This window comes from Oryctolagus cuniculus, chromosome 5, assembly GCF_964237555.1.
Source record: "Oryctolagus cuniculus chromosome 5, mOryCun1.1, whole genome shotgun sequence".
NCBI lineage: Eukaryota > Metazoa > Chordata > Mammalia > Lagomorpha > Leporidae > Oryctolagus > Oryctolagus cuniculus.
The window spans coordinates 115,334,173-115,352,919 of record NC_091436.1 but is presented as its reverse complement, the minus strand read 5'-3'; the positions used below and the strand labels follow the sequence as shown (position 1 = coordinate 115,352,919).

Below are 18,747 nucleotides of genomic sequence, written 5' to 3'. Positions count from 1 at the left end.
GGCGGCCATTGGAGGGTGAACAATGGCAAAAGGAAGACCTTTCTCTCTCTCTCTCTCACTGTCTATTCTGCCTGTCAAAAAAAATTAAATAAAATAAAAAGAAATCAAAATCACTTTCTGTACATGTAGAAATGTATTTTGACTACATATTCTTGATCACTAAATTGTCTGCCTAGACTGTCAGAACTTCTGGTGCATTTTAATTATTAAAAATTATTATGTTTTTAATTGGGATTGCATAAAATTGAGTTTATGTACTGAAAAAGAAACAGGTAGGAAATGAAGAAGCAACCAACAGAATGGGAAAAAATAATTGAAAACTATGCAACCGATAAAGGATTAATAACAAGAATCTACAAAGAGATCAAGAAACACCACCACAACAAAACAAACAACCCACTGAAGAGATGGGCCAAGGACCTCAATAGACATTTTTCAAAAGAGGAAATCCAAATGGCCAACAGACACATGAAAAAATGTTCAAGGTCACGAGACATTAGGGAAATGCAAATCAAAACCACAATGAGGTTTCACCTCACCCCAGTTAGAATGGCTCACATTCAGAAATCTACCAACAACAGATGCTGGCAAGGATGTGGGGAAAAAGGGACACTAACCCACTGTTGGTGGGAATGCAAACTGGTAAGCCACTATGGAAGTCAGTCTGGAGATTCCTCAGAAACCTGAAGATAACCCTACCATTCAACCCAGCCATCCCACTCCTTGGATTTACCAAAAGGAAATTAAATTGGCAATCACAAAAGCGGTCTGCACCTTAATGTTTATTGCAACTCAATTCACTATAGCTAAGACTTGGAATCAACCTAAATGCCCATCAACAGTAGACTGGATAAAGAAATTATGGGACATGTACTCTATAGAATACTATACAGCAGTAAAAAATGAAACCTGGTCATTTGCAACAAAATAGAGGAATCTGGAAAACATCATGCTGAGTGAAATAAGCCAGACCTAAAGGGACAAATATGATATGTTCTGTCTGATCGGTGATAGCTTACCAAGCACCAAAAAGGAAACCTGTTGAAGTGAAATGGACACTATGAGAAAAAATGACTTGATCAGCCCTTGGCCTGACTGTCGAGGAACAACTTAATAGTTTAACCCTTTTAGTGTTTCTTTGTTCTACTTAATACTATTGGTTGAATTCTATAATTAACACACAATTATTCTTAGGTGTTTAAATTTAACTGAAAAGTGATCCCTGTTAAATATAAGGGTTGGAATAAGAGAGGGAGTAGATGTACAATTTGGGACATGCTCAATCGGACTTGCCCCAAACAGTAGAGTTAGAAACGTGCCAGGGGTTTCCAATTCAATCCCATCAAGGTGGCATGTACCAATGCCATCTCACTAGTCAAAGTGATCAGTTTCAGTTCATTATTGACCATAATGGCAGGATTAGGTGTCAAAGGGATCACATAAACAAGACTAGTGTCTGCTTATACTAACTGATAGAATTAAAAAGGAGAGAACGATCCAACATGGGAAGTGGGATACACAGCAGACTCACAGAATGGCAGATATCCTAAACAGCACTCTGGCCTCAGAATTAGCCTTGAAGGCATTTGGATCTGGCTGAAGAACCCATTAGAATATTTAGGCATGGAAAGCCAAGACACTGTGGCAAAAAAAAAAAAAAAAAAAAAAAAAAAAACTAAATGAAAGATCTCTGTAAGTGAGATCCCAGTGGAAAGACTGGGCCATCAAAGAAGGAGGTACCTTTCTTTGAAGGGAGGAGAGAACTTCCACTTTGACTATGACCTTGTCTAAATAAGATCAAAGTCGCTGAACTCAAAAGGCTTCCATAGCCTTGGCAACTCATGACAAGAGCCTAGGGTGATTACTGACGCCATAAACAAGAGTGTCAATTTGTAAAGTCAACAACAGGAGTCACTGTGCACTTACTCCCCATGTAGGATCTCTGTCCTTAATATGTTGTACAATGTGAATTAATGCTATAACTAGAACTCAAACAGTACTTTACACTTTGTTCTTCTGTGTGGTGGCAAACTGTTGAAATAAAGATTAATAATATTAATATATACTAAATTGATTAATACATACTAAATTTATCTTCTGTATATAAAGATAATTGAAAATGAATCTTGATGTGGATGGAATGGCAGAGGGAGAGGGAGAGGGGAGGGTTGTGGGCGAGAGAGAAGTTATGGGGTGGGGAAAGCCACTGTAATTCAAAAGTTGCACTTTGGAAATTTATATTTATTAAATAAAAATTACAATAAATAAATAAATACTTTAAAAATTAATATGTTTTTATTGAAATTGCAGCATGTTGTAATATCTACTAAGAATTTTTTTACTGAAATTTGACATACACTAATTATATTGGCTTATATTTCTTGTTTGTATGAGAACTAACATTAGTTTGGTTTCCATGTATGAGTGTGCATATTTTCTCATGTTGTTTATTGATTTTGGAAAGATCTTATATATTTTAGGGAAATATATTTGTCCCATTTTTACATGCTTTTTAATCCTGTATACAGGAACCAGAGATTATATTTTAATATAACAATTTGAAATAAAGAAAACAAAATCAAGAACACATGAATATATTTTCCCATATTAATCTTACCATTTTAGGAATATATTAGAATTAAAATTAATTTCCAGAACTAAAAAATTCTTGGTCCACAATCGTCTATATATTAGATAAAAACCTAATGGATTCTCCATGAGTAAGTTACAAGTTCAGGCAGAAATGCTGTTTTATTGATGAAAGATCAGAAATAATATGTCATCTATACAAGGGGACAAATATTTGGATTTAAAAGACAAGAGAGTAAGTAGAAGAATGTAAACCTGGCTCTATGTGTCATTTTGGATTCAGAGATTTCAAACTATAAAATTATTGAATAGCTTGGAGAATGTGGAAGATTACAGCAGTGAAGTTTAGTTATCTCCAAATGGAAAAATTGAAAAATGGTGCATTCAAAAGAATAAATTCAGATATTAATATCTTGGAAGATATCATCAGGCATTTGTAGATTTTGTACATATCGCAAGGAATTGTTGGTCTCTCAAAATAGCTTCATATGAGTGAAAGATAATTAACAGAATGAATATGCTAATTCCATTTGTTCACTAACTTATCTAATAAAAGTTCACGGATGCTTTACTGAAATTCCATGCTGATTCTTTTGCTGGTGACAAACATACATAAAACTATATATAGGCCCTACTTTCCAGTAACTTGCATCTTTGTAGTGGCATTAGAAAAAATCCAGTGGGATTAGAAATGCTACTGGAATTTAGAAAAGAGGGCTCAGTTTCTGATAGGAGAGATCCGAAATGGATTGCAATTGATAATGTAGGGCAGTTTCTAGAGGTGAGACTATGGGAAATGAGTTATTTCTCATAAGAGGATAGCATGGTCTAAATCATTGCTGGAGTGAATGACAAATATATGCTATATATGAAGCCACATTTAAAAACTAAAAAAAGAAGCAATGTTAATTTCATTAATATAGTTGATACTATACATTTTCACTTTAACATATAATCTGCATAAAATGGAAATGCTTTTACTATTTTGTAGAATTTTTTCTTTCTGACAGGTAGAGTTATGAGAGAGAGAGACAGAGAGAAAGGTCTTCCTTCCGTTGCTTCACCCCCCAAATGGCTGCTACAGCTGGTGCTGTGCCGATCTGAAGCCAGGAGCCAGGTGCTTCCTCCTGGTCTCCCAAGTGGGTGCAATGGCCCAAACACTTGGGCCATCCTCCACTGCCTTCCCGGGCCACAGCATAGAGCTGGACTGGAAGAGAAGCAACCGGGACTAGAACCTGGTGCTCATATGGGATGTAGGTGCCACAGATGGGGGATTAACCAAGTGAGCCAAGGCGCTGGCCCCTATTTTGTAGAATTTTTTAAATCTGTTTTACACTTGTAGTACACAATTCAGTCAAGCCCACATTTCAGGGACTCAGCACCAGGGCCAGTGGCTGTATTGGACCGCACAGATCTAGACTTTAGAATCTGTTGTTTGTAGATAAAACTTTGGTTAAATTGGCAAATTCCTTTTTCTTAGAGTGCTTTGTAATTATTATTTGTAATTATTCTTATGGTGGTTAGCAAACTGAAACCTTGAAGTCGATTTCCTAGATATTACTACTTAAATATTTCCTTAATAAATTTAAGCTTTTATTGTCTAAAATTATATACTCCTAAATAACTAGCACTTTCAGAAAAATTAACACAAATTTAATGTAAATTAAAAGAGCAAAAATAACTCCTTAATTTTATCTGCCTGCTTTTAAAAATTTTTTAATATTTTTAAAGAAACTGTTTTAATGTTCCATAGCCACAGGCAACAAGTTTTATTGCCATTATCATGCCAACAAGATAACAACATCTGTAGTACTGAAAAATCACAAAAATCATAGTTTGACTTCTAAAATAGCTTGATTTAGTCTACCAGTTAGTATGCTTGTATTTATACATACAATTATATTTGAAGTGCAGTCTTAGTGCAAATTGAGGTACAAATTATATTTGTGTGCAATCTTAGTGTAAATTATTTTATAAAAGTAAAGGATGTGTAGTACATTGAAAGAATGCTGGAATGGGCATCATAAGACACACCTTATAATTTCTGCTCTAAAACTACCTGCTGAGTGGAGAGTGAGTAAGTCACAGTTCTGAGACATCGAGCCTCAGTTTCCTAATTGAACAACGAGAGCATTCTATTATGTGCTTTCCAAGCCTCACTGAGGCTGTGAATCTATGGATACTAACACAGTGAAGTGAAGCAGTTGCCATGGAAACAAGCACTACAGTAATATAATAAAATTGAATAGTTTCCCACTTTAGATGTAGAAATATCACAACTGTTTAAATATATAAAATAATAATTTATTTGATTCTTAATAGCAGTATATGAAAATCAGTAATATTTTGAGCATCCTCAAAAATAATTTCATTCAACACAGTATACAAAATATACATTTTAGATGCTGGCTGACTCTGTGTGTGTCTGTGTGTATGACCAGTTTTTAGTTTAATACTTTTAAGAAACTATTTCAAATAAGTAAATATATACATATATTATGATCTCATGTAAAAATAACTCATTATAAAGCAATACAGACATTTTATACTTTTCTAATAAAATAATTCTGTATTTCTGTTCTCCAGGAGCAAAAATACAAATTGCTTCTACTGACTTTGTTGACAATTTCTTTGCATTTACTTTAGACCTTTTCTCTACAGAGATGAAAGCTTTTCTTAACGAAGTTTTAAATTAAGTTTTAATCTCAAAATGCCCTTGAGAAATAGATGGATCTAAGTTTGTCACACAAAAGATGAACATATCTTGCACTAATTTAACTATTCTGTTCAATCACTTTGATTTCTATTTTGATATTAATTTTATTTATAGTACTTTGAGGTAGAATAGATCAGAGTAGAAATTACTGTGTGTAAGGCATGTTATGAGACGTTTGTTTCTTGAAACATTTAGAATATTTATATAATTTAGTAGCAAAATTATGAATAAAGTTATATATTTTTAATTTATGAATTAATTTCTGATATTTAACATTATAAACTTTCTTTAAGATTAAGTTATAAATTATGTAAGCAAGTAAAACCACCTTTGTATTCTGAGAGGCAACACATAATGTCGCAAGTTCTTGGATCTCTTCCACCCATAAAGGAGACCTGAATTGCACTCAAGACTCCTGGCTTTAGCGTGGTTCAGGCCTGCCTGAATTAGGCATTTGGACAATGAGCAGTAGATAGAATATCTCTCTTTATCTCTCTGTGTGTCTGTATGTCTTTCAAATAAAAAAAAAATGCCTTTGAAAATCTATGAAAACAGGCTGGCTGAATGGATTAAAAAACAAAACCCATCTATTTGCTACTTACAAGAAACACATACATCTTTCCAACAAAGATGCATGCAGACTGAAAGTGAAAGGTTGGAAAAAAGATATTCCATGCCAACAGAAACAAAAAAAGAACCGGTATAGCCATCTTAATATCAGACAAAATAAACTTTAACACAAAGGGAGACAAAAAGGGGCACTATATAATGATTAAGGATCAATTCAACAGGAAGATGTAACTATTATAAATGTATATGCACCTAATTACAGTGCACTGGTTTATTTAAAAGATATGTTAAGGACTAAAGGAAGACTTAAACTCCAATACAATAGTATTGAGGGACTTCAATACTCCATTTTCAGAAATAGGCGTATCAACCGGACAGATCAAAAAGGAAACACTAGATTTAATTGACACTATAGCCCAAATGGATCTAACAGATATCTACAGAACTTTTCATCCTACACATAAAGAATTTACATTCTTCTCAGCAGTACATGGAACCTTCTCTGGGATTGACCACATACTAGGCCATAAAGCAAGTCTTGGCAAATTCAAAAGAATTAGAATCATATGATGCAGCTTAGAGGATCCAAAGAACTCTACTAAGAGACCATTGGAACTCATAGAAGAGTTTGGCAAAGTAGCAGGATATAAAATCAATGCACCAAAATCAACAGCCTTTGTATACACAGGAAATGCCATGGCTGAGAAAAAACTGCTAAGATCAATCCCAAAACAATCAAATACCTTGGAATAAACTTAACCAAGGACGTTCAAGATCTCTATAATTAACATTACAAAATCTTAAAGAAAGAAATAGAAGAGATTACCAATAAATGGGAAAATCACTCATGTTCATGCATTGGAAGAATCAATATCATCAAAATGTCCATTCTCCCAAAAGCAATTTATAGAATCAATATGAAACCAATCAACATACCAAAGACATTCTTCACAGATCTGAAAAAAATGATGCTGAAATTCATATGGAGTCACAGGAGACCTTGAATAGCTAAAACAATCTTGCACAACAAAAACAAAGCAAGAGGCGTCACAATACCAAATTTCTTGACATACCACAAGGCAGTTGTAATTAAAACAGCATGGTACTGGTACAGAAACAGATGGATAGACCAATGGAACATAATTGAAACACCAGAAATCAATCCAAACATCTACAGCCAACTTATATTTGATCAAGGATCCAAAACCAATCCCTGGAGTAAGGACAGTCTATTCAACAAATGGTGCTGGGAAAACTGGATTCCCACATGCAGAAGCATGAAGCAAGTCCCCTACCTCTACTTAATACTATTGCTTGACTCTTTAATTAACACACAATTATTCTTAGGTGTTTAAATTTAACTGAAAAGTGATCCCTGTTAAATATAAGAGTGGAAATGAGAGGGAAGAGATGTTCAATTTGGGACATGCTCAATCGGACTTTCCCCAAACAGTAGAGTTAGAAACGTGCCAGAGCATTCCAAATAATCAATTTCAGGTCACAATAGACCATAATGATAGGTCTAAGAATCAAAGGGATCACATAAACAAGACTAGTGTCTGATAATACTGATAGAATTAAAAAGGAGAGAACGATCCAACATGGGAAGTGGGATACACAGCAGACTCACAGAATGGCAGATATCCTAAACAGCACTCTGGCCTCAGAATCAGCCCTGAAGGCATTTGGATCTGAGTGAGGAGCCCATGAGAGTATTTCAGGCATGGAAAGCCAAGACACTGTGGCAAAAAAAAAAAAAAAAAAAAAAAAAAAAAAACTAAATGAAAGATCTCTGTAAGTGAGATCCCAGTGGAAAGACTGGGCCATCAAAGAAGGAGGTACCTTTCTTTGAAGGGAGGAGAGAACTTCCACTTTGACTATGACCTTGTCTAAATAAGATCGAAGTCGCTGAACTCAAAAGGCTTCCATAGCCTTGGCAACTCATGACAAGAGCCTAGGGTGATTACTGACACCATAATCAAGAGTGTCAATTGTTAAATCAACAACAGGTGTCACTGTGCATTTACTCCTCATGTGGGATTTCTGTTCTTAATATGTTGTACTATGTGAATTAACGCTATAACTAGAACTCAAACAGTACTTTACACTTTGTGTTTCTGTGTGTGTGCGAACTGTTGAAATCTTTACTTAATATATACTAAATTGACCTTCTGTATATAAAGATAAACAAAAATGAATCTTGATGTGAATGGGATGGGAGAGGGAGTGGGAGATGAGATGGTTGTGGGTGGGATGGAGGTTTTGGGTGGGGCACTGTAATCCAAAAGCTGCACTTGGAAATTTATATTTATTAAATAAAATTAAAAAAAAAACTACTCCAAAGCCAATTTGCCAGACTTAGGCTTGATTCCAAAAAAGTATGCCTTAATTGCCTTTAGAATTTGTCAATATTAAGTATCCCCATCTCTGTTTCCTCAAACTAGCTAGCATTGTATTTTTAAATCACTTATTTTTAAACATTTAAGATTCCTGATGTATTAAAAATGTATAGCTATATTTAAAAAATCTATAATATATATGTATATTCATAAATGTGTATATTTTTAATATACAAACACATATAGATACCATATGTAGGTAATTTCAATATATATATAATCTGATATGCACATACATATAATATATTGAGCTTTTTATTTTTGTAGGTATTTTACTTATATGTGTGTATATATATATGTGCTATGTATAAAGACAAACTTATTGTTGATATATTATATATCATGCTTAAATTATATAAACAAATGTTGAAAGTTTTTTTTATAAAATAAGCAGTTAAGATTATTTGACTTCTCTCTCAGAGAAAATGTAGTAGATTCTTTGAAATGAAAATATATGACAACTACATTAGTCAATTTTAAAACAAATATCAAGTTGATTTTGAAATTTCTCTTTTAAAATATATCCTTTTTTCACTTTTAAAATTTTCACCCTACTTACCTATTTGCTTATTTTCATTGCATTTTAACACTGAAAGCAAAAATGAAATATGATGAAGACCCTTACTCTTAAAATATTTCTACCATTTATTCTAGAAGCCAATTGACTTAACATTGGACTTGGGAAGTTATCTTGGGTGTTCTTTATGAAACTAGTTCACTAATCTTTGCTTTAGCTTCTCTTTCTCTATTAAACCACATCACAGCAGATCAGAACTGGGCAGGAACTTATGGAGGAGGTATTGGAAATATCCACCTATGAACTGGAGGTTGGTTTAACTACACTGTCAATCTGAAGGGATTATTGTGAGGCTCATGTATTATAATGTATGACATTGTCAACATAGTCCTGTAGACAAGGGAGGTGTCTATTGCTTACAAAATCACTTAATTGTAAGAAACAGAAGCTCATAGAATTTAGATGATCTAAGACCACAGTGTTCTCATCATTGCTCTGTGTGCCTTTCAAAACGGGATCATTGTATTCATTTTAGATAATTCAAGGAGGATAAGAAAAAGCTGATGAAAGAGTTGGGAAACTGGGCCTCAATGGAACTTGTACTTTCATGGCACACTGTCTGAGTTTGGCTGTGTCATGTTTTGCCTCCTTGGTGAACTGTGATTCCTTACTAAAGAGGAAGAGATTGGTAGGCACAGTTGGAGGGTTAGGTTTCCTACCTGTGAAAAATGCTTCTGCTAACATATTAAATGAAGTGAGAGGAAAGGAAAGACCTGGAATCTAGGTTACACCTGCACAATTCAATTACAATGCTTTGTAATTCCTGAGTTGAATCATGCAGTATTAAACAAAGGCCGGCAGGGTCACTTCTTTACATAACAAAACAAATTAGATTTGACAAGATGAGTAAGATCTGGTCTTCCTTTGCAGATAAGGGTATCTGTATTAGATGGCATTTGGCTTTTGCTTTGGAAATTTCATGCCATTGCTAAATGTTCGGTGTTGTTCAGGAGGGAATATTGTATCTAGAGTACAAAACAATATATTTTTTAAAAAATAAGCAAAAATATACAAGCAAAAATAAAACCCAGCTTACTGGAACAGTAGACAGCAGAGTGCTTAAACTTGCAGATACTCTGTCCCCGGTTCTGAATGCCAGCTGATGCGTCCTGCTTTAGTGGTGTGTGACTCATCTTTGAGGGCCCTTGAGGTCTCTGTTGTTCAGAAAATGCAGCCCTGAAAGCTTTTGTATAGAACTGATGTCTTCTTCAAGCTCAAAGGCAGTTTCTCCTTGACCAGTTTTTCCTTGACATAACATACTTAAGAGCTTCATCATTTATCATGTACGCCTCCTCAGGTTTGAGTCATGCTATTGTCTTTTCTTTAACAACTGAAATATTTCAATCTGGACAGTCTATATGATATAGATTCCACAAAATGTTTCATGAGCTATGATATTTCACTTGTAATTGCTGAAGTCCTATGTATGCTTATTTTTATACAACTACTATGGTAATTATAAAACATTTTTTGGAAAAAACACATGAAGTGGGTACTTTTCAGGATAGTCTAGATAATTTAAAATCAACTCTCAATATCTATAGTTGCAAAATATGTATTTGTTCCCTTTCAAGCTTCTTTATGCTGCTTTTCTTTATGAAGATTTGATATATTTTCCCATTGTGAAAATTCTTAAGTGTTTACTTCAAGCATATAATAGAGTTTATTTGTTAATTAGTACCATTAAACATTACTAATTGAATGACTGAATCAGTGAAATAATTTAGAGATTGTTGCTTTTGTCCATAACGTTTCCTGGTAGAATATTTTTGAGTTTTTATGAGCTTTTCCTCATAGAAATTTTAAAGGAAAAAAATTACACTGGGTATTGAAGGCAACCCTGAGGCAAATGGGTAAAAGAAACATGCTTGGTTGACACTTTCACAAACTTTATGGATCCATCAGATTAATAGACTTTCTAACCAGGCTCACAAAATTTCCAGAGAGGTAAGAAAATAAGCCTTTTGCTACCTGTGACACCAATTCTTTCTCTTGTTTCCCCATCACAGCCTATTCAAACTTACTACTGTCATCAAAGGCAATTGAAAACATTAGTCCATAAGTTGACATCACTAATTCAAAAATATGTTGCTGTAACAAGCTATCGCTTTAAAATATTGGTATTGAATTCTGTAGATCAGTGTTGGCAGTTAGTCTTCAACTTTGGTCTCCAGCCAGAGGCAATACCACCTTGCTATTATTGAATTATAAGTTCTAAATGATGGGAGCCATATTTATTTTTATGGTATCCCAAGTACCAAAGTTTAAGTATAGGCGTAGACTTGATGGATTATAAACACAAATGAGTAGCAGGTTTAGACCAGTACCCATTAAATCTGTCACATGTTTTGGGTAATATACATACTATATCTCTTGGACTTTTTGATCTCCTTAGCTCCATTCTTGAATTCACAAAATTATATGTGGCCTTGATTACCTGTATCTCTCAGAGATAATCACTTCAATCTTCCTCTACCTCTGAGCAGGGAGAACACAAACTCTTTCCTTCTTCTTCTGCCCTATATGCGAAAGTCATGTGGACCTTGTATCTTGCGAAATTCCCTCTTCATGGGTTGTAATAAAGTAAAGAAGTCAATCAATATAGAAAAAAATAATAGAAAACCCCAAGCAGTTAATCAGTTATATACAGTGTCTATACTGGATTATAACCAGATTTTGAGCTTCTGCCTGACAGAAGGACAGCCTGTAATTTAGCTACCCCTTTAATCGGGAGGCAAAAGGACCTTGGCTAAATACATGTCTCTGGCATGGTAGAACAAGAAAGATCTATCTTTAGGTAAGTAGTGTACTTTACTGGGATATGTTCTAGTCTAATGCCTTTTAATTTTTAATGTGCCAATGAATCACCCAGAGATTTGTTAAAATGCAGATTCTAATTCAATAGATCAAGAGTAGAGCCTGAGATGTAGTATTTCTATCCAGTTCTCATGGGATACTGCACAGCTAGCCTGCAGACCCCACCCTGTCTGAGTAGTAAAGTGCTAGATGGAAAGGTTAATCCATTTGTGTTGCAATTTAGTCTTTAGCAAATGTAGATTACACGAGCATCTGAACTTGAGGGAAAAGGTATCAGGGAGAGCAGAAAATAAGTTAATTAATATTCTAAAAGAGCCTTATGTGTGTAATCAGTAGTGCCCATTGCTTCACATGTTCTATTTTATAGACTTTTTTTTTTAACAGGCAGAGTGGACAGTAAGAGAGAGAGAGAGAGAGAGAGAGAGAGAGATCGAGAGATCTTCCTTTGCCGTTGGTTCACCCTCCAATGGCTGCCACGGCCGGCCCGCTGTGGCCGGTGCACCGCGCTGATCCGATGGCAGGAGCCAGGAGCCAGGTGCTTATCCTGGTCTCCCATGGGGTGCAGGGCCCAAGCACTTGGGCCACCCTCCACTGCACTCCCAGGACACAGCAGAGAGCTGGCCTGGAAGAGGGGCACCCGGGACAGAATCCGATGCCCCAACCGGGACTAGAACCCGGTGTGCCGGCGCCACTAAGCGGAGGATTAGCCTATTGAGCCATGGTGCCGGCCTATTTTAGAGACTTTCTCAAAGGCACTTTGAGGCCTTATTTGAATTATGGGTTTGATTATGCAGAAACAAGCCTTAAGCAATAAATCTATGTGGTGTGATCCCTGAAAGGGCAAGTAGGTAAGTAATAAGATGTGCCATTATCCATCATTAAGAGACATAATCATGGATTAGAATTATAACCCTTTAGCAAAAGGTCTAGACAGGTTAAATGGCTTTTCCAAGGTCACACTGTCTACTAACAACATTGCAAAATTAAAATTTGTTTCCTTGATACTCTTCTCCTAGCAATATCATTAAGCTTCTTAAGAGTGCATTTTTTCACCAAATCCAGAGAAATACCAGTGTAAATTTTGGTATCTTGGCCATGAAATTCAGAGTCCTTTGATAAGTGGAGGACTTGTGTGTTTAGGTATGTGTGGGCATGTGTTTGTGTAGGAAGAGGGTGAATGTCTGAATGTGAATAGCTTTAGGACCTGAAAAAAATATGTCCTACAGTACTCTAGGAATATTTATGTAGTGAAAAAATTAAAATGAAGTAGAATAATTTAATAATGGCCAAAGTAAAGGATGTGGTAGTTGGCAATGGAACTAAAATAGAAGCAATGAATTTAAAAGGAATCACAAATACAGAAATGCTAAGACGTTTTTATTTATGGGACAGGGGAAGTGAATAGAGAGATGGATGTTTAAAAAGTATTTTAAGTTTCTATGTTGTTTCTCTCGCATGCCCCAGCATCATGTGTGTGCTTTCTCCCTCTCTCTGTCTCTGTCTCTCTGTCTCTGTCTCTCTCTTATCATGTGTGTGCTTTCTCTCTCTCTCTCATCCTCTCTCTGTCTCTCTGCCTGTCTCTCTCTCTTCCTCTCTCTCTGTCTCTCTGTTTCTGTCTCTCTCTCTCATTATGTGTGTGCTTTCTCTCTCTCTCTGTCTCTGTCTCTCTCTCTCTCTCTCATTCTGAAATAGGTGTAGAAGTATTTCACATCACAGGCTTGATGATCAGGCCAGATCTGGATTTAAACTTTGATTTCCATATTACTTGTGAATGATTTTGGCATGTGACTTGTTCTCCTTAAGCTTTTCACAGAATTTATTAGGAATTGATCAACTAATCTATTTAAAATATTAGGTACAGTTTTTGATCCTATATGGGTAGGATGTATATCTTGGTATTGGGAGAGTGGGGAGAGTGATGTTGTTAGTATCTGCAACAGATCATCAAAGATTTTTAGACTGGGTTTGAAGCATGTGGGAGGACATGAGAAAAGTGCAAGGCTAGCGTGAATGTGACTTGTTGTTTTATTGTAGTGTGTGGAAACTCTATGAGTTTGTGAGTTTGGCCACTAGGGTTAAATTTCCAACTTTACTAATGCTTAGAGATAGCTGGGTTTGGTGGATACTGTTAAGGGTTTATAGGAAAGTGCCAATGACGTTAAACTAAGTCTAGTCTTCTTTTGCCTTGAATTGGTTTCTCTGTCTATGAAATACTATTAGGTAAGACTAAGATAAGGTACAGGAACAAAGACAGGACTAAGGAAAGAGACAATATATACAGTGTAAGAATCAGAACAACCATATGAAGACTAAATAAGTGATAGTGACTGAAGAAGACACAGAGAATTCTGGTAGACCAAGCCTAAGAGACAAAATCTAAGAAAAGAAAGTATAGAAAATCTGGAAGAATAGAGGAAATAGGACAAAAGTCATTGTCTAATTGTCAAATATCAGACCCAGAAATCAGATATGAACTAGGAGCATAAAATCTGTTACAATACCCAAAATTTGTGCCTGACAGCAAGAGGGACCAAGCAGCCATTTTTCTAGCAGAGAAAGTCTCCCATACTATGAAATATTCCTAGTCAGATTTCCTCTCTTCTTTATTTCTGCATCCTGACACAAACTTAGTCACTAAAGTTTTATGTTGCTTTTAGAGGCTCATAGGCCTTGAGTTCTGGAATTGCATTAATTTGTTTCTCATAAAGTAGTGTAAGAGAAGGAGAACGTGGAGAAGTAGGAACAGAAGGAAAGGAAACGGAATAGGAAGACAAATGGAAAAGAGAGACAAAACATCTGCACATGTTAGGATCATGGCCCAAACATGAGGCCTCTCTCTTATTATAGGTGACTGTAGAAATTGATATCTCTATGGCTTTTTTCTTTTGCTACTTTCACCAGAGGAATATCACTCTTGTACGTATACTCAGCTGCATGACTTCAAGCATAATTGGATGTTACTTGCTCATTTTTTCTCTTGAGTGAAATCAAAGTTTCTTAAGTTGAAGATATTTCCCAGGCTAGGGAAGACAGAGACTTTTCTCATCTGTATTTCCCTGGTTGACATGTACATAAAAGACAATTGGGAAAAATTTTGATTGAAAAATGTATTGCAGAGAGACACTTATTCAAGATTCAAAATCTATTAGGTGCTTCACACATAGAGTAGAAAAAAATAGATGTACTCTTGGAAGCTTAACTTGTAAGCATCAGCATTGACTGAGGAGAACTGATTTAGTTTTCTTAAAGGCAATTGGATTGAGAAGAATGATTATAGAAAAATGCTTAAACAGAAAGAATGTCACAACTTTTTTTAAAAAAAATTGGATTCTTGCTTGGGATGTTTGTAGAAGCATATCCATCATTTTGTGACATTTTACAGTGTAACAAGGTTTTAGTTTTTGTGAAATATCAATTTGAAATTGCCCCCAAAATAGAACCCTCTTTATCTCTCCTTTTATGTCAAATCAACATTGAGTATAACTTTATGACTCTTGAGTTACTGATGTATTTATTAGCTAAAACTTTTTTGACTGCAAGTTACAGAAATAAGTTAGAGAATAAAAAGAGGCTTTAGTATAAAAGGAAAGAGGAGGGTCCTTAGGAACCTCTGGCAGGAAATCCAACCACGCTCCATGAAGTTTATGAGACTGACTGAGGGAGGCCCTTAGATGCCTCTCTTCCCCGGGCTGCTTCTCCACGCGCTTTGCTCTAGCCATCTTGATTTCAGTAGGTCTGTTTTTTAGATCAAGTATAGCTTTTCCATAGCTCCCACACTGCATATTATAATTTAAATCTCCCAGTAAATCTAGAGCAGTTTAAATATTTGTTTCACATTTTGTGGGAGGCGATCTACTGTCTGGCCATCTTCCATCCCTTTAGGTCAGAGGGTCATTCCTGGTTCATCATTCGTGATATGAACAGGGCCCTGAAGGCCTGGTTCTGTGGCTTTGGAGGAATAGGGGCAGTTTTCAGAATAAGAAAGTCGTGATGGCCTTGGTGCATGTGCCAAAGTCAGTGATCCTACCATGCCCAGCATGCTGCCTGGCACAGAGGTGGTACTCAATACATTTTTATTAAATGAAATACGTGTTGGCCAAACACACAGGCAAAGACAGAACATGTTTGGTTAAATGAATGAAATCATTGCATTTTTGAATGTTATGAAAACAGGTCTTTATGCATTGGTTGCTGTAAAAACTAACCTCACTCAGTTAAAATCATTTGCTCTCTGGAGCTGTTTTTATGTATATATAAAATCATTTTAAAATTTAAAAAATCATACATTTTTGTGAGAACAACACTTGAATGCCGGAACAATAGATATATTTATTTGTTTTAGTATGTTTATTTCCTTATTTAAAATTTTTATTTCATGTTCATGAAGACTAAGCCTGGAGTAATTCGTCCAGTACCTGTGAAATCCAAAATATTACTGAAAAAAGAGGAGGAAATCTGTGAACCCAACCCTTTCAGTAAATACCTAGAGGATAACAGTGATTTGTTCTTTGAGCAGGTGAGTATTCATATGAGATAATATTTAATATTTTGATAAAGAAATGGTGCTTCATAAAGCACCATTGACTTTAAAATACAAGAATAAAAATTAAAATAAAGAAGCTTCTACTAATATACTCTGTAAAAATGTTCATTTGATTACAGTATCCTAAATAATCAAAATAATCTTTGCATAATAAATAAGAATTTGTATGTAATTCTAGGAATGATACTTTGAGGCCTTGTAGTTTCTCTTTTTCTGAAAATTTTCTACCTGGTTGGTATTATTTGGGGACTGAGAGGTTACTCTATAGACATGAAATCCTTGCTTGAAAGGGTTATGTAGGTATTGCATTTTTGTATCAAACTCTTGCTTCCTTTTGAAGAGGTACATCTTTTATTTGCCATTTTAATTACAGTTAACAAAAGTCCTGATGTTTGGATTCATATTAACATAGTAGAAATGATGCAATTCCCTAGATTGAGCTATATTAGTTGTTGGATATGGGCAATTTTAAGAGGATTTGTTGCTTATATTATTTTTGTTTGAAAAATGTAGACCATTTTTCTCTTATATTTTTAAGTCAGTGGTGCTTCGTAAGATATTTGGGAAAAATATGAAAGTTCATATTTATGTGACAGAAAAATTGATAACTGTTATGAAAGAGAAACATCTTTATTTGTCTTGCTAAAAGGAAGCAAATAGGAATGTGCTGTATATTTTGTGTGTTAAACATTACTAAATAGCTAAGCAATATAAAAAAACTAGAAAACTTTCTGGGTACTACAGTACATGTAAGATTTACATTTACGCGCTATAATAAAATAGATTCATAAAGGCATAAAAAGGGACGTTCTTCCTTTTTAAGTTTCAGTTTTAAAATGGTACAATACTTTTCTTGAAAATATAAATGACATGCATATTTGTGAAATAGCAAGACATAGCTTTTCTGATTCATATTACCTCTATGACTCTTGGGAGGTTGTTTCATTTATCAAGGCATTAGTTTCTTAATGTTTCAAATGATCTGTTCATATCAGGTATTTTTTTAAGAATCCTTTAGATTCTAAAATCTACAATTAACCCTGATTATATCTGAAATATCCATGTTAACCTTGAAAACATAAATGAAAAATACTTTCTCATGATTAACTATGGTTTTCATTGTGAATGGGAGATAAAATATTTTCAGTTATTTATATAAATTTTATTTGGAAAGTTTGGATTTTTGTAGATGCTAATTCTTAAAGTGATAATTAAAAGATATTATTTTAATTTTGTGGAATAGACACAGTCCTCAAATTAAGTAGAAATACCTTACTGACCTATAAGGCTGTCTTCACTGACTACACATAACAGACATGGAAATTCCTGTGAGGAAAGTGTATTTTCATCATTGACTAAAATGCTTATCTCTGTTACCTGCATGACCCTAATATTACAGAGGTTTAATGTAAACTTTTAGCAAGTATGTGATCGTTGTAAAATGCGTATAAAAATAACCTAGTGCTTTTATTAAAAGCAAAGTGCCAACAGTTAAAATGAATTTCATGTGTTTTTCAGGTAACATGTTCTTCAAAATATGAACCAGTGTTATAAATAATGTATTTGTTTGTATTAGTAAAATTTTAAACTTGTGCATTTTACTTTAAGCAATATTCCTTATAGAATAATAAGTTAATCTACCTACAATTTATCACAATTTACTGCCTTCTGACATGATAAATTCCATTTCTATGCACAGGAAGTTCTTGTCATTAAGGAATTGCCATTTATTTTCATTGCTTTCCCTGACTATAAAGCAAATTTAAAACTCTGTTTATATTACAATATAGGTCTGTTTTTCCTAGATGAATTGTCAAAACCTTGATTTTGTAACTATTTAGGTGCCAGGATCCTAATCTTATTTATATTTTCTTTTAACCAATTTACTCTTGCTGGTATTCCCACTCAAAGGTGAAACATGGGAAATAATAGGTGACTGCAGAGTATTAGAATTGAAAGAAATCTCACACCTACTGAAAAGTGAATTCCAGACTTCCCCTGGTTTTATTCATTGCTCTCGCATGAGAAGGAAAACTATGAGAGAGTCTCTGGGTCACTGCATATCCAGAAAACTGTTTCTTCTATCAACTAACCCCTTTGTATTGAGCATTAACTACTGTCGCATTGTGTCTAGAATTTACAATGAAAGCAGAAATGAAAGGCAACTCACAAGTGCAGATGCTTAGATATACTCAGAACATAAATTGAGTAATAACGATTTATAATCTCAGCATTGCTACTTCATCAGAACTTCAATAGAAGGAAGCATACTCAAATTTAGTTCTAGTCATTATTGTGCTCTCATACACTGCTGCCACAGAATAAATTGAATAGTTCCAAATGTAGCTGATCTCACCCACCCATGTAATGGAAAATTCTTTAGCTAGGCGGTTGGGCCAAATTGAAGCAGCTCACATTCTCTAATCTGCCTTGTACTGGGGACAGTTCCACATGACAGGAAACGTTGGATGGGATTGTTAAGCCAATACATTTTCCCTAGCAACTTCACTGCCATAAAATACGATTTTAAAATTTT

General features: G+C 34.8%; 1 protein-coding gene and 1 long non-coding RNA gene across 51 annotated transcripts in view; one reads left to right on the top strand and one right to left on the bottom strand.

Annotated features, from left to right (window-relative positions):
- The window catches only part of MLIP (muscular LMNA interacting protein), a 313,811-nt gene that overhangs the window by 239,660 nt on the left and 55,404 nt on the right, over nt 1-18,747 (top strand). For 49 of the 50 annotated variants that reach the window (XM_070073957.1, XM_070073984.1, XM_070073973.1 and 46 more), the window contains one exon: nt 16,056-16,184. The exons of the other annotated variant lie outside the window; for it this stretch is intronic. In XM_070073957.1, the coding sequence (XP_069930058.1) occupies nt 16,056-16,184 (129 nt within the window). The remainder of the gene's footprint in view (nt 1-16,055; nt 16,185-18,747) is intronic. 50 annotated transcript variants of the gene reach the window in all.
- Nucleotides 1-18,747, bottom strand: part of LOC127493187 (uncharacterized) — a 78,422-nt gene that overhangs the window by 33,709 nt on the left and 25,966 nt on the right. The gene's annotated exons all lie outside the window — the stretch shown is intronic.